We start from the raw sequence: 25,893 nt of genomic DNA on the forward strand, positions 1-25,893 counted from the left end.
TGGAGCACTCTGGGTTTACTTGTAATGAAAGGTGCTATATGAATAATAATAATAATAAGAAGAAATAAAATATTGACATTGACATTAAGGTTAAAAATCGTTTCATTCATTTTTAGCAAATCAAATCAATTTAGGGATTCATTGACGAAACAAAGACAATTCTAATACATGTTTTAACATTAAAAAAAGGATCCAGCATGCACCTCCAAACCTTAATATGTTGGCCTATTATCTCCATTTACAGCATCATAACAACCAGATCTGATGTATAATCAGACTGATGATCATCACCGAATACGTCTCCCTTGCTCCTCGTTTTGACAAAGCTCAGATGTGGGCGCGCGCCTGCTTGGTGGACACTGCCCTCACCGTGTACCACACTCACACGCCAGCGGCAGTTTGCGCACGCAGTTTTCTCTCTGGCATGCGTCGGGAGCGCACAGAGGGCGCACCGCACCGCACCGCACCGCCCGGTGTCAGTTTGCTCCAGCCCCTTGGAGCGCTCGCTCGCTCGGTCTCTCCTGCTGATTGCGCTCAGTGGCGTCTAGCAGCAGGAATTTTGGGGAGTGGAAATTCCGCTGTTACTTTCGCATCTCGCCTCGTATTCCTGACATTTCTGCTGACGGTCAGTCAGTCGCTGCGAACACATACAGAGAGAGAGAGAGAGAGAGAGAGAGAGAGGCGGATAGAGAGAGAGAGAGGCGGAGAGAGGGCTGAACTGAAAGATCTGTAGAGCAGTGCTCCAATGTTCCTCTCGGTTGGTTTTCAGTGAATACCCGTTAACCACTGCTCCCTCTTCTTTCTCTCTCTCTTTTTCAAATTTCCACTCGGACCTTGTTTGGCATCACAACTGAAAGGTTTGATAAAGAACCGAGGGCGCTCAGCTGCCACTTCTGGCGAACGGATTTTCCCCTTTTTTTTGATTTCTTCGTTTGGTTTTCTGCTTTTGGATTATTCTTATTTTTTTCTCTCCAGGAGATGGCAAGTTGTTCCCTGACAGACGCACGGGTCTGGTGCTGAAGCTCGCAGGATGCTGGGGTCCCTACAACAGCCACATCTCTCACTTTGAGACAAGCTTCGCTTATATTTTTCTTTCTTTTGGACGTAACCCCCCCGGACCTTTCCGTTTGTCTTGATTTTCTTTAACATAATGTCGGGGTTGTACAATCTAAGGATGCCTTGTGGATTGCTATTGTTCCTTTCCGGCCAGGTCCTCTTGGTCGCTTCGTTGACTCAGACTGGTAGGTGTTGACTGCTTGTATGAATACATGTGGCTTGACAACAGGCAGCCTGCTGAACATTGATCCATTTTGCATCATTTTGCAGCATTGTTGCCTCTCACCTGTTATGCCTCGGCTTTCCCTGTGAGAGCACGTCTGCAGGGGGTTCAAGTTAGACAATGTAGCTAAATACTGCGTGTACTAAAATGACACTAATAGATTCAAACAATTAAGGGTCTCTCTACAAAATGACAGTTTAGTATCACAGACACACAGGAAGTACATCCTAAGATTTCCTCGTTATAATGCAAATATTACAAATTTTTCATTGAGTTCTGTTCGCGCTTCAGCCAATCAAAGACGCATTTTTGGAGCTTTTGCGCGCGGTGCCACTGAAGCTTGATATAGGCTACAAGCAATTTCATAAATCATTCGTTGGGAAAATTAAATGCAATCACACTGCCTGTTTGCAGGGAAAGCAGCAGCAGCCAGCCAGCCAGCCCACCTCACCTTCACGGGCGGAATAATCCCACTTTATGGCCGCAGGGACGCAAAGCGACCCACCTCACTTCATACCACACCTTTTCTAAAACAGTGTAGTCAGAGAGTTTATCACCTTATTGAGGCTGGTAGAATTCCCCAGCATTGGAAGTTATAGTCACAGTGAAAATAAAACAGAAAGTGCTTTTCTTTCAGCATATTCTTTACTCTATGCTGGATGTATGGTGATCCCCAGCTGGAGGTCTTCCTCCCTCCCATCCCTGCTGCTGCTGCTGTACTTTAATCCTTTCCTCTAAACTGCGCTTTCATCAGTCAACATGTGAGTGCACTTCGGTGCCTAGAAAGTCCATTTCTCGGCACTAATTGGAAAACTTTCTGCCTCCTCTTGCGGCGCAGATAAATGCGGGGGGAATATAGAGATCCACGCAGCGGACTACCTGACCTCCCCGGGCTACCCCGGCGCCTACCCGCCCTCCCAGCAGTGTGTGTGGGTGATAACAGCCCCCGAGCCCGGGCAGAAGATCCTCATCAACTTCAATCCGCATTTTGATCTGGAGGACCGAGACTGCAAGTAAGAGTTCACTCCTCTCTCTCTCTCTCAAACTCTTTCAAACTCTCTCTCTCTCTCTCAAACTCTCTCTCTCTCTCTCTCTCTCTCTCTCTCTCTCTCTCTCTCTCTCTCTCTCCTCCATCCTGCCTGGATACAGTGTGAAACTCTGCCACCTATTGGTCAAGCTGTTATAGGCTCCATCTGCTGCTGGAGGTACAAGGATGAGCGATATGGAACTGGGGCTGCAGGAAATGACTTGAGAGGAAATGGGGTTTGATGGGTTTTTGTAATTCATACTTGATAAGGAGGGGGTTTGTCTAATGGCTTTTGTGTCTGCTTGGGTTTTTTTGGGGGGTGGGGGGCTGAAATTTAGAGGAGAGCAAACCCAGCCAAAGTCTGCGGTGCACCAGCTTTTTATTGATGGAGTTCAGTTTGCTCATTGCAGGAATAGAGAAATTGTGTTTGCTTTTCATTTGGGGGCAGAGTTTACCTGTTGGTTTTTGGACGAGGAAAAGAGCACGTGCGGCTTGTTTGCTTGCAGGAATAGTAGAACCTCAAGGATCTAATGTCATTTGACAAATTATTGGAAGTGCTGCTGTCTGCTAAACATTTGTTTTTGATATTTATTTGAAAGTTTTTTGTTGTTGTTTGAATCAGAATATGTCTGAAAATAGTCATTAACATGAATCCAACATATTATTAGCAAAGATAAATCGGCTTATTTGTAAAAAAAAAAAAAAGATAACAAAAAACATTTAATTCACACAACATTGATGATACGCTTACTAAGTAAGGTAGCCATCATAGTAGCCATCCACAGATACAGTTAAGCTTAAGGACACTGCGATGTTTGTTTAACATTAAAACATGTAGGCCTATACATATAAATATTGATCCATCCATTTACATCCCAGTTTAGGCCCAGTTTAATATGCAACTAAATATATATATATATATATATATATATATATATATATATATATGAATTCCTGTCTCTCTTTCAGCTATGGGATCCTTGGCCCAAAAAACGTTGAATTTAGGTCATTCTTTGTAGCAAAAATGCCATAAATTGCCATAACAAATTGACATTTTTGTCTGTTGCCACACTTTATAGATTTCTAGATATTGGTACTTGTCAAAAGAATCAATAATAAAAGAAAACGTTAATGTCACCCTGTTTCCCTTCACCATCACATATACATATATATATATATATATATATATATATATATATATATATATATATATATATATATATATATAGCTCTGCACTGGGAAATGGGCAGCTTCGGCTGACAATGTTCTTACACGACATGCACACACTCACAAATCGTTCCTGCACACGTCTGATGCTGCTTTCCTGAGCATTACTCTACTAAACCTGTAAACAAGTTCCCATGCAGACACAAACACACCCGTATGCCCCCTCTCTCCAACACAGAGACACACACTGGATTGTGTGCATCCACACAGCAGCCCATGTGTCGCTCTCTTCCATAAATAAGCCTGTTTTTATGTCGGCTCCTCTGTCTTTTTTTTAAAAGCTCCATAAACGGCTCCTGTGTAAATCACAGCCGGCTGTCCAGCACCGTCTCACAGATGGGTTCCTCCAATACTATTGGATCATGTTTCACCACCGAGGGACTAATAAACCACGAGGACATTAGAAGCACTCTGGACAGATAGTGGATATTGTGTGTCTTTCGGTGGATTACACATATTCCTCGGTGTAAGCAAATGTTCAGGAAAGCTTTCTTCAGGAAAAAAAACTCCTTCTGCAATGACCTGATTTTGTGTGGTAACCCAGAGGTGCAGTATAAGTATGTAATAATGCTGTTTAAGTACTTAATGAAATGTAATAAATCTTGGTAATAAAAGTTTAGTCCGTGGTTGGCCCCTGTAGTACACCACCAACACAGTATTATTGTCTGCTTAAATTACTTTTCCATAGGTCAGTGTGCTGAAATAAGGCAGTTGTAAAGTAAAATATTATGGTTTAATCAGGATTTAACATGTTCTCTAACATTTACGTACGTCAAATGTTCTTATCCAATGAGAGAGCAGATAGGCTTCTTCTTCTTGCATGTGACAAAGATGCAGAGGAGGGCTTTCAGGTCATAAGACGTCCAAATTGTTCTTTTTTTGCATCTAAAGAGTCTTTTCTAGTTCTTTGTCAGTGTCCAGGCTCTTTTCTATGCGATGAGACTGTGGTCTATTCAGATCCTTTATCAAGTACAAATACTAATACCACACTGTAAAAATACTCTGTTACAAGTAAAAGTCCTGCATTGAAAATGTCACTTGAGTAAAAGTATGTCATCAGGAAAATGTGCTTAAAGTATTAATGTAAAGAACTCTCCTCCCATTGTAGAAAGAGTAAAGGATCCAACCAGCTGTGTGTTTAATTGTCTCATCATCTCAGCTGGACTTGTAGTCGTTATATTGTTGGCTAGTTTACTTTAGAATCAAACATCAGATTTGATAAACTGTTTTGTGTGCAGAAATCTAAATGTGTAAAGTAAATAGTAACTAAAGCTGTAACAGATGAATGTAGTGGAGTAAAAAGTCCAATATTTCTCTCTGAAATGTAGCGGAGTAGAAGTAGAAAGTGGCACGAAAAGAAAAGACTCAAGTAACGTACAAGTACCTCAACATTTGGACTGAAGTAGAGTACTGGAGTAAATGTACTTAGTTCCATTCCACCACTGGTAAGCGTGCAGTCAAGAGAGACGTTTCCACATTAAGATTGACATGCATTTACTGCTACAGGATTCAAACCTGTGACCGCCCTGCAGTCACCTTAATGTGTCTTTTCTTAGGGGTTTCCGTTTTGCTCGATTGGTTTCATGGTTTCATTATTTGTTGTATGAGTTTATGTTGGATGATGATGGGGTGTAGCTCATAGCTCTCCCACTTGGCAGGAGCAGTGTTGTTTTTGGGATTGAGTCAAATGTTTGAAATATGCCCATTGAGGGGGGCCTTAAGCTTTTGGCGAGACCGCAGTCCCACTTAAAAATTTCCTGAGATGATATTTAAGAGTTTTATTTCAGAGTCTGATTCCACCGGGCTCAACGTCAGCTCCAAAATATGATACTGCCGTCAGGGAGGCCATGATTGGAAACAGCAACAGAATCTAATATTTTGCCATGAATCTGAAGTCTTAAAAGTTGTGCATTAACCTTTGCTAGAAGACTGGCTTTCAGTCCAGGGAGACATCTGCTCTGCTGAAGTGTCCTTAAGCAAGATCCTGAATGCCTATCAGTTCTAGATCAGACCTTTGACCCCCAGTGTCTCTGCAGAGTCGAGTGATAGAACTAGGATGGTTGTTTTTTTTCTCAGGAATTAAATGGGGAATGGATTAGTCAATCAACAGAAAATGAATCTGCAACAATTTTGACAATCACTTAAAGGTGACTGGTTGAAGTCCATTTTTAAGCCAAAATGTCAAATATTCTATGCTTCCAACCTCTGAAATGTGAGGATCTTCTGCATTTCTCTGTTTTTATATATGCATATTTGCAAAGTGAACATCTTTATGTTTTGGACATTTACAGATGTGAGGTTTGTAGAATTTTGGCATATGTAAAACAATGAATCTAATAATTAAGAAAGTATTAGGGCATACAATTGATAATGAAAATAATTCTTAGTTGCAGCTCATATGTACTGTACAGAGTGAGGTTCAGTAAGTTTAAAGTGCTCATATTATGCTCATTTTCAGGTTCATAAGAGGTTGTACCAGAATAGGTTTATGTGGTTTAATTTTCAAAAAACACCATATTTTTGTTGTACTGCAGCTCCTCTTTTCACCCTGTGTGTTGAGCTCTCTGTTTTAGCTACAGAGTGAGACATCTCACTTCTGTTCCATCTTTGTTGGGAGTTGCACATGCTCAGTAGCTAGGTAAGGACTACTAGCCAGTCAGAAGCAGAGTATAAGGGCGGGCCCTGAAAGTACCTAGGTAAGGACTACTAGCCAGTCAGAAGCAGAGTATGAGGGCGGGCCCTGACAGTACCTAGGTAAGGACTACTAGCCAGTCAGAAGCAGAGTATGAGGGCGTGTCCTGACAGTACCTAGGTAAGGACTACTAGCCAGTCAGAAGCAGAGTATGAGGGCGGGCCCTGACAGTACCTAGGTAAGGACTACTAGCCAGTCAGAAGCAGAGTATGAGGGCGGGCCATGCTAGCAGCTAGGTGAGCATTATAACGTGTGTTCCAAAGTGACCACGTTGGTCTCTGAAGTAAAGGCTGGACTACAATAGAGCTGTTTGGAGCAGTTGGTGAACAGTGTTTTCTGTTGGAGATGGGAAGTCCCTTTGGGGGGGACTTTGGGCTTTTTCACTTTGTAAACCTATTACATGCATAAAAAAGATATATAACACAATAAAGGAAAGGGAAAAAGCCAAAAAGCATAATATGAGCACTTAAAGTAAAGCTCACAAACTAAATCTTAACGTCTAATCAACAAAAAAACGTTAGGTTAGTTTAGACGGTGGTGAGACATGTTTAGTAATAAAAAACTAGAGCTGCAACAAGCTATCGTTTTCACTTGTTTCATTTGAGATTGATTAATAAATGCTTTTGTCTGTAAAATGTCAGAAAATATTGAAAATGGCCATCACAATTTTCCAGAGCATGCTGCGACATCTTCTAATTGCTATTTTTTTTTTACAACCAACAGTCCAAAACACAAACAAATTGAATTTAAAATCAGAAGAAAAGCAATAAATGTTTGGTATAGTTCCCCTTTTTTTTGCCCGATAAGTGACACGAACCATTAATCATCAGGTCGACGCTACAGAGTCCCATTTGCAAGGAAAGACATTTATATAAAAAAATCCTTATATATAAATCCATACATAAAAAAACAGCCATACATAGACAACATCAAACAGCTCCATTCAGGCTTTTTTTTGGTACTGTTTTTGCATTTTGCACATTGGTACGGTCAATGTTTTTACACTGTTTCTAAATACATATGTTCTTATATGTATTTTATGTCATTTGAGCCTGTCCTGTCAAAGAGAAATTTCTGTCACTTGGGACAGACAATAAAGTTTTCTTATCTTATCTTATTGATGATCATAATTTGTGTCATACAACAGATAAACTAATCCACTAATTGTTCTAGCTTTAGATAAAACACCATTGTAAAGATCCGTGTGTATTTGGTTTTGCTCTTATCCAGTGACCCTCTTAGTAACTGGGCTCGTTGGGGTTCACTGTCTTCAGGGAAATCAAGCCAGCGGCCTTTAGGGGACAGGACAGTTTCAAAAACACTCTGCTATCCCACAGTTTAATTCAGATATATCCTCCTGATTGTAATCTATCGTTGGAATGACACTTCCCCCCCCTCCTCCCTCATCAGACCGCCTATCGCTGCTTGCCCATTTCTCCCAGTCCCATGATTGAATTACTGGACCAAAATGGAACCAACTGGTTCCAGTGTCTGCAGTTAACCAGCCAGACAAAGGAGCCCTAGCACAGGCATCCACAAGCAAATGCAGGCTACATTTCCGACATCTGTGTGACAAAATATCTTCCCCGTGCACCCTCATGACCCACTGGTTTGTAATTATGATCCCTAATTACAGCATTTTTATAAATACACATTTGTCAGCCGGGAAATGTTTTCTGCTAGTGTGATTCATGAAAGTGGAAACTTCGGGGGGAGTTTAGTACTAAAATGAGATGATCTCCCAATTTGGAAACAATGACACCATGTCACAATAACAACAACATTTATAAGATAGAGTGAAGCTTTATGTTGTCAGAGAAATAACACAATTGTACTGGATCATACACTTGCTGAAATACCAAAGAAATACCGTGTAGAACATCACTCGAGATGAACATGGAGGTTGAATGGATTCATTCGTGGTTCACAAGGCCTTCACAAGCTTGTCAGTCTGGGTGATAATTCCAACGACAACCTTTTACTTCCATAAACTCTCAAGTGACACGATCTGCGCTCAGGGAACAGACGTTGGTTTTCCACAAGAACCGGTAACACTTTTGTTCAGACACACTCAGATGCATCGGCTCGGCCTCCGTAGCCAATCTGGAGCGGCACCAGAACAAGTCTCGTCTCACGTCCACGTCTGAAATAGCGTGGCCGACAAAGTGAATCCCTGCGGAGCGCGGTAAAATAGAGCAGAGGCATGGGTAAGGAACATGCGTCGGTGGCAGGATAATTTGGGACATCTTTTTAGGAGTTGGCTGAACTGTTTCCTCCTACATGAGGCTGTACTGGCACAATCCCCACCTCATACATACAGTACACTCACACACACACACACACACACACACACACACACACACACACACACACACACACACACACACACACACACACACACACACACACACACACACACACACACACACACACACACACATGCACACACACTGAATTGCAACAGATACTGTATAGGCACGTAGCAACATGAGACAAGCAAAAGACAAGAAGATAATGTGTAAACACACAAAAAGGGTTGATCACACACACACACACACACACACGTGCACACACACTGAATTGCAACAACAGACAGATACTGTATAGGCACGTAGCAACATAAGACAAACAAAAGACAAGAGCATAATGTGTAAACACACAAAAAGGGTTGATCTCTCTCTCTCACACACACACACACACACACACACACACACACACACACACACACAGCAACCTAACTTTCTGTACATAGTATGCTTCATTTGCACTCTGTGGTGTACATACACAGCTACAGTCTGCATGCTCTGCAAATTCTCTTACACACATTATTGTGCAGTTTTGTTCCCACAGGGACACAATGAGACTACCACTGCATGCAGAAGGGACCGTTACTGTAAAGGGAAAATCCTCTGTACGTAGCAGCTTTTGATGTTGCGTCTTGGATTCACGGGTTCATACCGGCCACGAGGGCTTCCTGAATGTTTTGATGGGTATGAAAAGGATGTGAATCATATGCTATGGCCTTCACAGTCACCAGATCTCAATCCAACTGAACACCTATGATATATAAGTGGGTACAGCAAAGACATTACAACACTTCATCACAGAATATCTGCAACGTCTTGACCATCCCGTGATGATAAATAACCGTGAGAGTATCTGAGGGGGGATTTCATTTTTTCTCCCAAAAACACATTTTATATTTTCTGCATGCTGACCCTCAAAGAAATAGAAGGAGATGCTATAAATTACATTGTGATGGCAGGACCAGTTGTTTATTATTATGTGTCTTGTTTAGTCAATTGCAGTCCACGATTAATAAAAAAATGGGCCCTGAAGCAGAGTCACAGTCACATCACCTGGAGTTGTCACACATACACACACTTGGAAGGCATTTGCGTGAATATGAGTGGGGGCTGATGGGGGGCTGTGTTGTATACAAAGTCAGTCTTGGATTTAGCTTTTTTCATTTTGGTGGCCTGAAGGTTAGAGAAGCGAGCTTGTGACCGGAAAGTGAAAGAGCAGCGCTTGTCCCTCCCTCATCACCACCACTGAGGTGCCCTTGAGCAAGGCCCTTAACCCCAACCGCTCCAGTGGAGCTGCTCAGTGGCCAGCAGATCAGACTGGGGTTGTACCGGGCAGCTTTCAGGTAGGAATGTGGAACTGTGTGAATGTGATCAGGGTGTTCCTGCAAAAGAGAGGCTGCCTCTCAGTGAACCTTCTCTGAATAAATAAAGTTAAAATAAAAATGATCTTCATGTTTTTAAAGTCGATCTTAGTTGGCTGATTCTGATGACTTTAGACTAAGTTTTTTAATTATATAGTATTTCAGTCAAGGTGCGCATGGTAAGTTGGAAGAATGGCGGGATGGATTGCTGGATTGCTGGATGAAGGATGAAATCGATTGTTGGACCATGGAGGGAAGGATTTTGGGGTGAATGGATTTATGGATTGATGGATCGAATTGCCGGACAATGGAGGAATGAATTTCTGGATCATGGATGATGGGTGGATGATGGATGGAGCTGTGCTAGGGCAGATGAATCAATCAACAGATGGCCGGATGAATGATGAATGCATTGTTGGATGATAATGGCAGGGTGGATGAATAGAATGGGCGGGTGGATGATTGGATGAATCAATCGATTTGTGGATGATGGGTAGAATGATGGCCGAAAAGAGCGCTGACTCAAAGAGATAAATGTGTGAATGGAAGTATAGTTGAATGATAGATAGGGCTGGCTACTGAATTTAATACTTTTTAGGCACCGACCGAATTGCCTCCAAAGTATCGAGTATCGAAAAATGCCTCGTCATTCAATACCCAATTTAAATCCCTAAGGAGTAAATCTCATCAGTGTCAGTGAGCCAATCAGCACGCAGCATGCTTCTACCAAGATCTAGAAATGTCTGTGATTGGCTGTCTATACAGCCATACCTTTTTATTATGGTATGAAAAAAAGTATTGTTTGGGAACCAGTATGAAAGTCACAGTATTGGTATCGAAAAAAAAAAATTAGCGATACCCAGCCCTAATGATAGATGAAAGAATTGCAGGACAGATGTGTGAATCATCAGATGGCTGCAAGGAGGATTATGGGATGGAAGGGTGGACTGGATATACAGCTGGTCAAACTTTAGTTCCCGGTACGTTGTTGATGACCTCTTCTTTTAAAAGTGCAGAACAAGTGACTCTGCTGTCAGTTGTTTAGTCTTGTGTTTGTGCTGCAGCACAAATATTCTGTTGAATCTCAGTCTTTGTGTGGCTTTAGACCGAGGCATTATTTCATCAGTGGTCCTTTGCTCAGCATGCATTCTGACTTTGCCAGTTTCAAAGAAAATAAAAGCGTCCCTTCCAGATGGTTGTATTTTTCAGTTCCACAGCCGCCACACAACACAGGAAGACTGAATGTGCCGCTGTCACAGATCGGTCAGCCTGTGGCTCGCTCCCAACTTAAGGCGTGAGCCAGCAAAACTAATTTGGTTGTTTGTTCTGTGTTTTTGCAGCGACGTGTTTCTTCTATTTGTTACTTTAAAGTACAAAACAGCCGGAGAATTAGGTCAATGACAGATTGGTTTTTTTCTTGTTTGTTGTTGGAATGAGCAATTGTCCTGTCTTATGTAATATCATTTTGAATTCTGTATTAAACAAACAAATTTGTAATTTCTCATGTGCTCTTTTCTACAAGAACGCAGAACAGATCTACAGATCACATACTGTACCTCTCCTTTTTCTCAGGCCATCTTTACTTTCCAAAATGACTACATCTCCCACGTTGCAATGGGGTCTCAGGCTGGAGTCCCTCCTGCTGAGCTTTAAGTACTCAAACAGAGGACATGAGTTTAATCGATAAATCTTGCCTGATATTCAGTGTGATGCACACAGAGCTTGGAATATTAAAAGAATGAGGGAACAAAACAAAAGTAGAAGATGAAGAGGAAAGAGAGAGCAGACGAGTGCAGACAGACTCGGAGATGGAGGGCTTCAGGCTGGTTGGCATGGTCAGATTCAACCTGACCTCGGTGACAGACCTCTGGCTGTATCTCTCCATCCTCCACCCTCCTCCTCCACCCTCCGGCTGTTCTCTCGCTTTCTTCTTCCCGTCACCACCTGCACCATCTCTCTCTCTCTCTCTCTCTCTCTCTCTTTGAACTCCATGTTGCTCTTGTCATGTTTTCATCCCAGCTTTTCCTCTTCTCCCTCTCCTCCATTTGGATAAATGATGGTGAAATGTTCGCTGCATACAACCTGAACTTTGATAGAAAACTCCACACAGAATGATGACTGAGCAAATTGTAGTTACAGATGCCATTTCAGTGGTTTGTCTCTGAACCACATTAACAGCAAAGACTTTTGCTTCGCGTTTGCGACGTTACCAGTGTAAGAATCAACTTGGAAAATAAGTAGTTGAAGATACTTAGTAAAGTTACTCAGTAAGTGAAGCTTAGCATTCATGTGAAGTCATATCTCTGGTAGGGCTGCACGATATGAGGAAAATATGCTATAACATTGTCGAATATTGCGAGAAAGAGATATTATTTGTGATAAATTAACAGATATTAAAGTGTACTCAGTTCTGCCTTCCTGCTGCTTTAAGTTTTCTTCTAAAATACAACAAATTGCTTGTCAAATTCCAAAAAAACCCAAAAGGAAATCATTTCCATCCTAATTTTGTAAAAGCACAATGAAACAGTTACACTTTAAAGTGCAAATTTCTACTGATCTGTCAAAAAATTTCTGAGAGCCTATTGCGACATGTTACAGCCTTTCACGATGTGTTTATTGCGCAACTTGATATCGCGATAACGATAGAAACTCTATGGTGCAGCCCTAGTCTCTGGCCAATAACAACTCTACTTTTAACTCTCTTTTGGTCTCTGTCAACTTCTGATGAAAACTAACTGGGTCTCCAGCTGCTAAATGCTCCACTGTGTTCACCAGATGGTAACTATACTGTCTCTTTGGTAGCGTACAGTGGGTTTATTTTAATTTGGTTTTTTTTAAATGTAAATAGCTGCTTGCTTCATCAGAATGTTGATTACAGCCTGAACCAAACATGTGAGGCTGAACTGGAAGTGTTGAACTTTCCTGACCTAAAATTGAGCCATTCCTCCAGCTGTTTAAACTGTGATTACATGCATCATTAGCATATGAGAATAGCAGTCAACAGCCAAGCTCCAATAGTCCAAATAAACTTACAGCCTTGTGTTTCTCCTTTTCATTGATTTGATAATGTTGCACAACTGATCTGTCAATGAATACCAAATTCCTGGTTTCCACCATTTAATAGATGAGTGTAAAAACATAGTTCCAACATTGGCTGACTTTCACCAGCCGACTCTCGTCTCTCAGCTGCAAATATTTGTCTAATGAAAGAAAGGCTGAACTTTGAATAATGCTATTGTTTCTCCTATGCAACTGTCCATAGTTTGGATTAGCTTTTCTAAACAATTATAGACACAAACTCTGCGTCCCATATGAACCGGCTCACACATATGGAACACACATGTACACATACAAAGGCAGGATAAATAATACTGGAATATTCTATATACACACACCCACACACACACACACACACACACACACACACACACACACACACACACAGTTAACAACTTGCTGTAAATGTAATCAGACCTATCGTGGATGCCCTGCTCATCAGTGAGTCGCACATAAACACGCTCACACTTTCACACACAAATGAAAACACATGTCAGATTAGATCCCTAACGAGCAGATTAACGAGGAGAGAGTTTGGCAGGAGGGGAGAAACAGGGAAACCCAGCTAGCAACGTCACACGCACAAACACACACACACACACAGCTGCAATCCCGGGATTTACAGTACGCACTCGCTGATACACTCCAGATGTCCCAAAAGCAACATACACGCCCTTATGCACGATAGGGGGGCATCTATCTGAGTAAACAGTTGGATTTAATAGTGACGATAACGTTTTGAACTATTTCGGCTGTTATCTTGTTTGTAGTTCAACGTATTGAAATCCACTGTGAGCATTGGAGGTAGCATGGAAATGAGAGAGGAGTAAACGGACGGAATGCTGGATTGGTTGGTTGAATACGTTTGGAGGATTTATCCAACGAGGCATGGGCATCTCATTTAATGTGATGATGGTTGGACAGTTTTACTGTAGGATCAGGCTTCATCCATACTGCAAGTCTTTTTTTCATGCATCCTTCAGAAACATGGATTTAATTTCACTGTTACTATAGTCCTAGTCTGCGTTTCCTTAGTAGTTTCACTTCCCCTCGTTCACTTCCCTCGTTCACTTCCCATCAGCCCTTGATATTTCGTAACAACAGACCTCGCACAGAGGCCACTTGAAGAGCAGCGTGATAGTGGGCGAGGCAACTGCGGGGGATTGAAAATGGAACGCACCTGCCGTCGTTTACTTTCAGCCTAAACTGTACTAATAGACCAGTTGTAGGCTTAGCACTACTGCTTCAAGTGGGTTTTATTTTCCATTAATTGTGACATTCTATCCCCGTTTTTATCTTCATTCTATGTTTTCTTTTATGTCACGCACCTTCAATGATGTTAATGATGTGAAGCACTTGGTTGTAACATTCAGCTAGATAGATAGATAGATAGATAGATAGATAGATAGATAGATAGATAGATAGATTTACAGACAAGCCATGACCTACTTCTAAAAACTACTAAAAACTGACCTATATGTTTTTTTCCCAGAGTCCCAAAAGTCACAAGACAACATTACAAATTCTTGTAATCAAATATAAATGACATGTGACTTCACATTCATCTGATTTGTAAATCTGCCTTCTTAGGAACTTAAGAGGCCCGTCAAAATTCAATGTCACACTTGGGACTTGTCACCGGCGGGATACGAGGGTCAGAGGTCGGTCAGCGGTCCAAACTGTGTTTTGACCTTCTCTGGGGAGGATGAGTAGCCTGGGAGGCTTTGTCCTTTTAGATATGCGCAACGGGACACTTGCCCCCGCTGGAGCCAAAAATGGCTTTTCATTAGCAGCGCGGACAATAAAGCCTTTCTCTTTCACAGCTTGTAGAGGAATGTGTTGTATCTGTCTGGGTAGAAAAGCCCCAGGGCGACCTCCCATTGAGACATGTAGGTACACACACACACACACACACACACACACACACACACACACACACACACACATGCGTGGGCAGACGATAAACAGATTAAAATGTGTGGGAGGCAAAAACATATATACATGTATACACTGCATATATGAAACAAATACATATATTGATATAATATATATCATATAGTCTGATGGCCCAACTGTGTAATGAGCGCTGAGTTATTTTGAGTCAGATTGCTGACTGAAGGAAACACAGGAAATGGGTTGTGTTAGTCAAGTGTTGAGAGCAAAATCATCAGCGTGTCACGTGATTTGTTCTGGTATTATATGCCAACTCTTTAGTATAGTGCTCACTAAGATTCCCTGTTTTAGATTAGTGTTAACCAGTAATAGTGGTGGTGTTTAGATCCGTTACCTGTGTAGCAATAGCACATAGGACTGTGCAATATATCAATATTATATCGATATCATGATGTTAGACAAATGAGATAAGTGAGATTTAATTTATTGATTTATTTATTGTACGAGGAATACCTCTTGAGATGTGTCATCTCATTTTCGAGAGGGTCCTCGGTAGGACTGGACAGTACAGAAGACAACACATTTGAAAATATTTCCTACAATAATCGCAATATCGCCATCGATGTATTTGGTCAAGAATATCGTGATATCTGATTTTCTCCATATCGCCCAGCCCTAAATTAGCACAATGTTGCAATTCTCAATAACAAGTGAATGTTCTGCATTAGAGTCTAAACAGCAAGAAGCACTTGATTGATGCTTGATTATGAGACATGGTTGCTTTGTATTGGTAAAGGATTTCTACATTATTGCATCTAATGTTGCAGCTGTTCCTTGTGAGGTCATGCGCAACTACATTACATGAGGTTTGATAGTTCAATTCATAAAACTGCATAATAAGTTGGAATTTATTGAAGCCTTTAAAATTATTACAGCTGTCAGATAAACACATAAAAAGTCAATGTTTCTCTATGAAATTGAGAAAAATATAAAGTTGAGCAAAATAGAAACAAGAAACGGTAAAAGACATTTTATTTAAACTGCCTGCACAAAAAAGTAAGGATTTCATGATATTGCATGTATATTTACTTTTGTTAAAAGTGCAATTTAAGCTTAATATATCATACAGTCAGGTTAAGTCTGTTGTATGAGTAAGCTCATTCTTTCACTGTGCAGTCTTCTATACGAGACACTTTCAATCCATGAAAACCAGGTTAGTTAGCCAAAAAAAGAACATCTTTGTTCAATTAAGTAATTATAATTTTAACATGACACTGAAATATGTTCCAGTTGCTGTTGCAATATCGAGTTGTTAGTGCCTTCTTCATCACTCATGCTGCTAAAGTGTTAGCCTGGAGCTCCAAGATCAGTGATCCACAAAGAACAGGAGAGTCATTTTTGGTGTCTTCGTGACTGAAAAGCTCATTTGGCAAATGTGCTTATCCTCCTTTAACTTAGTTTATTTCTCAAATGCAACTCGTTAAGTCACAGCACCAGCAGGCATCTCTGCCTAATAATTTCATTCTCTGACATGAAGGCAGGGAACTGTTTGCTCTTTATCTTTCTATCCATCTGTCAACTCGACTCTCTCACTACCAATACAAAGCGATCCCTGCTGGGCTTTCTATATGTGTGTTTGAATCGAGCTAGCTAATTAATGTTGCATGTTTTTAGGAACAAGAGAGGTGAATGTATGGTCGGCCAGGCAGATGAACTTGTCGAGGGTTAACACGTGTCAAAGTGCAGTGGAAGTGACACAGTGTTTATTGCTTTGCCCCTCACTCGCTTTAGAGAGGTGTGGATTGAGTGTCGCTTGACAGAGTGCCTTTTTCCTCCCAAATCTCTAAGGTGCAGACCGAGACGTTTAGCCTTTCTCTGAATTCAGACTTAGAAACGCCCTTCTGTGTTTAAGTCTAAAGTTACCCAGGCAGACTCCGGATGTAGTTACAATTTTTCTGTAGCAGATGCAACTTTTACTTTTTGTCTGTGCAAAAAGTAAAGCGTTGCAGTTACACCTGATTTTTTATATATATATATATATATATATATCCAATACTCACACACAGAGTTGCAATACTTTGACCCTCAGAGAAACTACTTTACACCCCCACCACCCCTCTAAAATGTCTACTTTGACTTTCGTTTTTCTCAACTTTTTCACATTAAACCTCACTGAGTTTCCACCAAATCTCATTTCATCCTTCAGGGTCCCTAAACAGTCTGTCTAAGAAAGAAAGGGGGAAATGGTGTTCTCCTTCCCTCCTCTGTCAGATTAAGGCTTCCTAAATGAGAACAAATTCCACCTCCTCGTCTCCGTTTTAATTTCCCAGCAGGATTGTGCAGCCGTGGCTTTGTATCTACACGGCCGAGGTTGAAGGATGAGGATATTCATACTCTGGCTGCTTGGCCCAATTTATTTTTTTGGGGGAGAGGAGTTTGTGTGGCTCTGTGTGTGTGTGTGTGTTCTTACTCATTTTAATAGGATTCTCTTCAAAACATTTTCTACATTTTTAGGAAGTGTACTGTAGATACTGGGGTTACCTAATAATGTATCATTTAATCAAGGTTTGGATGTTTCTGTTTGTTTTGAAATGTGTTTGTTTATTGCTTCTGATAAACAGTCATGGTCATAAATGTAATGTGTGTGGGTGGACTGGTGGCAAGTGTAAAACTGATTATTTTTGAATATGAATGTGTGTTGTGAGTGTGTATGTGTACAAGAAAATGGTATTTAATGAGTGCTCATAGCTCTAATGAGTAGTTCTGCGAACATTAATGAGTTTGTGTTTGCTCTTGTATGTATATTTGTGAGGACCATTATTTTGATGTTGAGAGTGAGGACATTTTTGGTCCTCATTTAATCTAGGGGCTATTTTATTGTTAAGACTTGGGTTTAGATTAAGGTTAAGCGTAACAACTGGTGAGGACCAATGAGAGTGCAAAGATTTCAGGACAGCAATTCTGTCTTTCTTGCTTGACACAAGCCAACCTCTTAAAATGACGGTTATATCTAACTAATTTGCAAAAGCAAATATGTTTAAATGGAAATGAAATTGTGCCCTGACCATGAGTTTATCAACATAATGAGAAAGGTTGTTAATAAATGAAAATGGCAATCCAAAATGTTGATACTGAACGCATCAGTAATTGTTAACACTGGCAACATATTTCATTTGTGTTTATATTCGCTCCTGCAATACATAACTCTGAAAATAAAAGTTTTTTTTATGGTTTTGTTAAGGTACTCAGCACTTGGTTAAAGGAACACGCCGACTTATTGGGAATTTAGCTTATTCACCGTAACCCCCAGAGTAAGACAAGTCGATACATACCCTTCTCATCTCCGTGCGTGCTGTAACGCTGTTTGACGGTTCCAGCATTAGCTTAGCCCAGCACAGATCCTGCAGGTAACTGGTTCCAACTAGCCTACTGCTCCAAATTGTGACAAAAGTGACAAAATAACGCCAACATGTTCCTATTTACATGTTGTGATTTGTAGAGTCACAGCGTGTACACAAAACAAGTTAACATGAGACACAGCCATCTTCTAACCATAAACAAACCGGGAACTATATTCTCAGACAGGCTTGCTGCGAGCATATCACTCCGCCCAAGTACTATATTCTTCCGCCTGAGAATATAGTTCCCGGTTTGTTTACAGTTAGAAGACGGCTGTGTCTCATGTTACGTTGTTTTTGTACACGCTGTGACTCTATAAATCACAACATGTAAATAGGAACATGTTGGTGTTATTTTGTCACTTATTTCGGAGCAGTAGGATTACTGGAACCATTCACCTACATGTTCTGTGCTGGCCTGATGCCGCTGGAGCCGTCAGACAGCATTACAGCACGCACGGAGATGAGAAGGGTATGTATCGACTTGTCTAACTCTGGGGGTTACGGTGAATAAGCTAAATTCCCAATAAGTCGGCGTGTTCCTTTAAGGAAAGTCTTGGTTAAATATGACAGCAGTAAATTAAAGCACAGGATACAATGTGTTTTACATTATTAACATTTCACTTAAAGGCACGACTTTCCCTAACCCTTACCTAAGTCTTTTTATTAACTGAATCTAACCACGCACAGGACACAGGATGCTTACCCTGTTCTCCAGTGTCAAAGTCCAAAAATGTAGCTTGTGATATTAATCAAGGCATGCAGTTGGGACGTAATCACAACATAATTGCGAAAACAAACGAGCATTAAATGAACCTAATTTTGAGGAGACTGAGTTGCACAAGCTAGCGAGTATTGCTCATTAGCAATCATTGTGTAAATAAGAAGCCTGCCAGTTTTCATGATTTTGTGCCAAGCAGCACATATTTGTTTCCTGTAATCATGGAGCCAAGGGTCACACCAAAGAGGAAAGTTTTAAGCAAATCTCTACAGAACTTCAAGGTGAATTTCACCCTCATACACAACATGACCTCTCCCTTTTGTTGTGTCAATTCCACACCACCTGCTAGCCCATGATGCTTTGTGAAGCAGTTAAATTGTATATCATAGAAAATGAATAGGGGCTGCACCACATACATTGGCTCTTTGGGAAAAGTAGATTATTGCAAGCATAGAAGTACAAACTTGAATACAAGTGAGTAGTTATGCATATATATATAATATACATGCGTGCATGCGTGCATGTGAATGAGGTGAGAAACGGGAAGGGATGGACTGGTGTGTGTGTGTTTGATGGCAGGTGGCGTCGTAGTGTGTGTTCTGCTCACACATTCGGACGCAACACACGCATGCCATCTGTAGCCTCCCAGCAGAGCTCAGAACGACTGGTCATACTGAGTTTAGCGGCACTAAAACACACAAACCACTCATGTATTACAAAATTCACATTGTCCCCACATGGCAGCCTACAGCTTCTCAAGTGTGTGTTTGTGACTTTGTGTGGACTTGTATTACTCATATTGTGGGGACATAAATCTGCTCACACGGTCACATTTTTGGGACTTACCTCCCAGTTGGAGACAAAACTGACCAACAAGGTAAACCATTTGTTTAGGGTTAGGGTTAGACATGTAGTGGTTATGGTCAAAGTTCCCCTATATCTCCCAGGAATTAACGTAAGTCAAGGTAATGTCCTCCTGTGTGATTAAAAGAAGGGTGAGGGTGTGTCTACTTGTTTCAGAGAGGATAAAACTGCAAATGCCATTGTCTTGAATACACAATGTGGCATTAACTTCCATATTCTGGATGGTGTTGAGCCCACAGATCAGCTCAAATCTGTTTTGCCCCCAAAACATACTGACCTTTAACCTTTAGCATGTCTGTCCAATTGTATACTATCACTGACAGAAGCTGAAATTGGTTTGCTGTGCACTTAGTCTTTAAAAAGTCTCAGTAATGTTTCAAAAAGTGACACGAGTCCAAAGCAAGAATCTGAGATGATGTGGACAGGTGAGAAAAGTTGTACTGTGTTACTTCACGTAGTCTTTGGTTTAAATGAAGCTTGGCACCTGTACATGATTGATTGTGCTGCTTTGTGGGATCTTAAGATACATTCCAGATGAAGTACTGTATGTGCTATTTGTTTGGTGTGAAAGCTCTGTCAGGGAGCATCATAAATGACTAATATCAGGAAACAGGAAGTAACAGGAGATAAAATCACCTTCAAACTGATGTTGGCATGTTTCCTGAATTGTCTGACCATTTTCTTAGTTAGTGCAGTTTCTTTGTTCAATGAGTAAAGACAAAGGGACTTCGCATTGACCACATTCTAAGACAGCAAGCAGCACTGGAACTATTTAAAGTATTCACGGTTAACTTCAGGTTTAGGTGTCAGACCCTCAGAATCAAAGATCCTTCTCAAGTCTACGCACACAAGCCTCAATGCACAAGGATGGCAACTTCATCATTTTAACTCCGAAATATTTGGTTTGGGCGTATCAAAAGTTGAATGTATCCTTTTAAAGCCACATGGTGTACAGAGAAGTGCAAGTTTTTCGGAGGAATCTTTTAATGTCTGGAGAGCAGACAGTGTTTGTACAGACGGATCCAGATGAAGGGAAAGACACGCGGATGGAAGAAATGAACGACAGAGGGAGAGAGGTGTGACGCTGCTCTGGAGAAACACTGAGTCATTCCCAGCTTTAGCTTTGTTTTGCAGGAGGTTCAAACTTAGTCATAGTCAAAGTGAGGCTCAAACGTCGCTCTTTAAATGCTCCCCTGATACCTTCCAGATGTGTGTTAAGAAGTTAGCTGCGGAGGGGTTGAGGACACAAAACAACACGGCGAGCATATTAATGAAGTGTATGAACAAGGAGGGTTAGCTCAGTACTCCAGTAGCTTTGGAAGGAGGAAGGAACGCAGGGTTGTGTGAAAGTTCCCCTTCTCCGTCTGGATTTGATTTATTTAAAGAGATAATCTTCCACATCCCCATTTGGGTTCAATATGCTAACATTGTCAGTGCCAGGTAGTCACTGCTTTGGTCAGTTTGCTTTGCACTTACTGACTGTACTCCATGAAGGTTTTTTATTTGATTGTCACTCTGATTCATTTCTGTAGGTGTTACAATTTTCAGTTTTTCGAATCAGCCGTTGTGGAAATTGCTGCTAATGCTAACTTATGATTTTCAATTATTGTTATATTGATTCAATCTCAAGTCAAGATTCTATCTCACTTGTTCTGGAGCTTTCTACTGCATTGCACAGTCTTCGTCGCAACATGTTTCAACTTTCCTTTTTGATATGGAACTTATATTATAGTGTTGCATTAGCATCTTTAACAAAATAATTGATTATGTTGTCAAGACTGTGTCCTTTAAAGCCTTATCTGTGATTGATGTTCAACTCTAGCAGCTAGTTAGGAGGAATATTACAATTACAATTTTTTTTAGCAGTAAAAGATGAAGAAGTTATAAAGGTAGGTCCCCCACCTATGGCCATGGCATATAGCCTGAGAGGCAAATCGCAGTGCAAAGAAAGCCATACAATAACAATTGAGGGTGTCCTGAATGAGAATATCTGCATTTTTATCAAAGATTATTGGGGATGGAAGAGGTTGCTGTTTTAGTGAGTAAATAAAAGTGTAATTGTAACTGAGTCTTATGTTCAAGGGGGGTTTTCTCGGTAAAAATAAAATAAAAAGCTTCAATGGAATAAATTCATTGATTTGGTGTATTTTCTATCAGTTGGTGGTATAGAGATCCCCACGCTACACATTTTCTTCCAGATTTCTAGTTTAGCCAACACCTCTTAAAGATACCGCAATGATTTTATACATCTCCTGACCTTCTCTTGCACTTCCTGCTCCTGGTGCTTATTACGTTTGACATTTAGCCCAATTGTACTTACTTTCCTGTACATGACTGTGGGTAAGAGTGCCAGTTAACAGCATTTAATGTAAATTTAAATATCTGCTGTTGGGCCCCCAGATGGAATGGCGATTGTTTTGCCCTTGATCAAGGCATTTGTTAGTGACAGCTGCATTTGGAGGGCATGCCTAGCCAGTTTGGTTAATGAGTGTTGCGAGGGGATGGAGAGCCGGCTGCAGGGCTGCAGACTGAGAGACTCTCTCTTAACCAGAGTGTGAAGAGACAGAGCCACTTCATTAAACGGCCTGTCTTGGTAAACACCTACTGCCTCCAGGACTGGCTGCACGCACTGACTGACTGACTGACTGACTGAGTGACGCCATCTGCATGCAAGACACACACACACACACACACACACACACACACACACACACACACACACACACACACACACACCATGTCTCTCTGCCTATGGCTCTTATTTTATGAGCCTCTGTAACACACGGCAGGAAGGGGAGGGGGAGCGAGGTGGAGGTTTGATGCTATGAATAAAAATGCCATCCAATAAACATCACCGTCGGCTCTATAAGACTTTACAAGTGAGCACTTAAGTCCATTTCTCACTGGGCATGTAAAGCTTTCTGTGAACACATGGAGACTAAGACTGACTGACAGAGAACAAAACAGTCAGAGATGGAGAGAGAAAGAACAGATTTTGTACACCTCCAACTCAAATACCACGATTTAAACATCGGAAACATTGTTTATGCTCTGAGCTGTCAGCGCCTTGGATGTATTATGTTGCCTCAGAATTACTGTATGTTCTACAGTGTGGAAATACGTTTGTTCATTGGTTTATTAATATCATTTGATATAAATGATTACGGATGATGTAGCTGCAGCAGTAATATTATAGTTTATCCTCGGATGTATGGACAGTAAAATGTAGCTTCATCTGTATAGGTTTGGTCTCTGCTTTCACAGCTGCTGTTGAATTTGTATTGATTACCTCTGCAATTTTAATTGTGCGTTTGCTAGCTGCAACTTCTCCTGTATGACGGTGTTAGATATAATGCATTGATCTGGTCTCTCTCAAAGGATAACATATTTTTGCTGGTTTCTGCTGAAAAATAAAAAGTCAAACATCTTCACAAATACCATATCACAGCAATGTTCCAGCTTCGATTCCCGGCCCGAGGACCTTCGTGGCGTGTCCCTTGTCTCTACTTCCTGTCTGCGTCTTCACTGTAAGAAATACAAAATCAATTATTTGTCTTTTTTTTTAAAGCTATTTTTCCATTTAGAAATTAATTAATTTCAAAACGCATTCAAAGACTTTAGGAAAGTGACACCTCCGACGCCCTCCACCTTAAAAAAACTTAAAGTTGAAAAAAATGAAATCAAAGAAATAGTCAGACACATTTGAGACACACCATTTAATCAAGATGTCTGTGAGAGATTCGAGAGAGAGAAAAACAAATTTCCCACGTCTAGCTCATGAAGGGACTCTTTGAAACCCCCACCTAACAAGCTGTCTGTCTGCATGCTAACGCTGTTAGCCAGGAGGAAGAATCAGTAGTCAACAGAGGAATTCCTTGAGCCTGAGACAAGCTGACTGATGAACTTGGGCCCAAACCTGCTGAGGAAGTTTCTCACCATGTGGGAAGACAATGACTTTTCTGTACATCTGGCTGAAGGGGTTGAGTACAGAATTTGCAAAGAATATTCAGTATGTGCAAGGGTCAGATGTAGTCCAGGATGATGGTTAGTGCAAGTGTAGTGACTAGGGATGGGGAAGGGGGGTCCAGGGCCTTGTTGGGGAGGCTGACTGCAGAGTGTATTGCTGTAGGGAAGGGTCTCATTAGAAATGCATTCCACACATTCCTACGTTAGAGCTTTTACTGCTGATCAGCAAGCCGCCATGCCGAAGGAATATTTTGATACTCTACTCAGCTTCCTTATAGTTGTCTTGTCAGAGAGGTCAGAGGTCAGCTCTAACACAGAGACCCCAAAGCTGGTATGGATTTTCTGTCTCGCTCAAGGACAGCACAGCTGATATGGGCACGCAGGCCCAGGCTCTCTGTTTTCAGCTTTTAGATACTCGCCAGCCCATGTTGTTTCCACATCTGGCTGCAAGAGGAAGACGCTTATTATATCACATAACATGTTCTGTGTAATATGTTTCATTTGTATAGCACTTATCGAAACAGTCACTAACGGCTTTTAGACAGTATGGTAATAATAAAAGACAAATGTGAATGTCGGATATGACAATCATGGTAAAAGAATGCCAGCAAAACACTTGTAAAAAGTCACGTTCCGCACAAGATGTTCCAGTCTTAATGTCTGAGGCATCGGAGACTACATCCACTGGGGTTTCCCATCCAGTCAGTCAGAGGGGAACATCTGAGGCTGGCTCAGAACTGATGGGCAGCACAGATGATCTGTTGGAATCTTTGCAGTCTGGTTTTAACCGTCCTGATTATATCAAACATGTCTCGTATGTGTGACCTGGTATGCAAAGTCCTGTACACATTCTGTAGTGTGTAGGGAAATGCTTTAAGTATACAGGGAAGTGCATTTCCCAGATAACAGTGATATTACAGAAGTCAGCATGAAATTATCATGACTGGAAAAGTTATGTCAGGCACCTGGGGGGGCCAATCCCTAAATCTGATTTATTTTTTCTTATATCTCAACACATAGTTGAGACTGGGGTTGTGCAATTAATCAAACTTTTATTCATGATTACGATTTTGGCTCCTAACTATCACAAAAACAGAGTAATTGAGAAAAACAATTATTTTGTACATTATGTTTTGCAAATGAACTCTTCCTTGGTCTTGTGTTCTGAATAAGAAAAAAAGTTCAAACCGGAAAAGTATGAAGGGAAATTTCACAGTTCAAAGTATGTTCTCTGTTGGTTTGTTTAACTCTTTCACTGTTTTTTAAGTTCAATAAATGCAACATCTTTTCAAAAGTCAATGAGTATACGTGTTAAATAATCCTGATTTCAATATTGACCAAGATAATCAGGATTTTTTTCCATAATCTAGCAGCCCTAATTGAGACTGAAGTGTCCAGTTCAGCCTGAACATGCATGCATGCAAAAGAACACGCAAATCAGGTCATTTTTCACTTCAGATGTAAACCAGTGTATATATGGAACCAAATATGTGGTTGGATATCTTACTTGTAGGAAAAGAAATGTGTACACAATCTGGTAAGTTAAACTCACATGTTCCCTACACTCTGCTCTATAGATCTTGTTCTTTGCAATTAAATGTACCTTAGATAATATGACTTTAGATATTGATCTTTTCACCGTGCTAAAGAAGGTAGATGAGCAGATGTTGCCATTGAATAATTCACCGTACAGCTGCTGTATCTGAGAATCTTCTTCACTGTGGAATGCTCAGATTTGCTGCTGCAACGTTGGAAATCTTCCATCGTTCACTCGAGACAGCTGTCTTGATTTAGAGTCCCACAGCAGCATCAGCTATAAGGACGAGAAGACAAAACATTGCAAACAAAGCCGGTCAGCTGACCGGATTGGTATTTGGAGAAACGCCTCAAATCAGTCGAAATCAGCACTCATTGTCCAAAACATGTCTGACAAAAACAGTTATAATATTGTTTGTTGTGGTTTCACAGTTTGGGTGTGTTAAGCTTCACTAGCAGTTTGTAACAAAGTCTATTGGGGTTACGTCGAAGAACAGATATTAGATAATAGATAACAGTTATTTAAAGTTATTAATGTTCCTGGTACATGTTCATATGACAGACA

At 40.9% G+C, this 25,893-nt stretch overlaps 1 protein-coding gene across 1 annotated transcript in view; it reads left to right on the forward strand.

Annotated features, from left to right (window-relative positions):
* Positions 1–515: 515 nt before the first annotated feature.
* LOC114565057 (neuropilin-1a) overlaps positions 516–25,893 on the forward strand; it is a 103,235-nt gene continuing 77,857 nt past the window's right edge. Inside the window, exons 1-2 of the mRNA XM_028592876.1 lie at positions 516–1,241; positions 2,118–2,292. Of these exons, the coding sequence (XP_028448677.1) occupies positions 1,151–1,241; positions 2,118–2,292 (266 nt within the window). The 5' untranslated portion in view covers positions 516–1,150. The remainder of the gene's footprint in view (positions 1,242–2,117; positions 2,293–25,893) is intronic.

The sequence above is a fragment of the Perca flavescens genome, chromosome 12 (genome assembly GCF_004354835.1).
Source record: "Perca flavescens isolate YP-PL-M2 chromosome 12, PFLA_1.0, whole genome shotgun sequence".
NCBI lineage: Eukaryota > Metazoa > Chordata > Actinopteri > Perciformes > Percidae > Perca > Perca flavescens.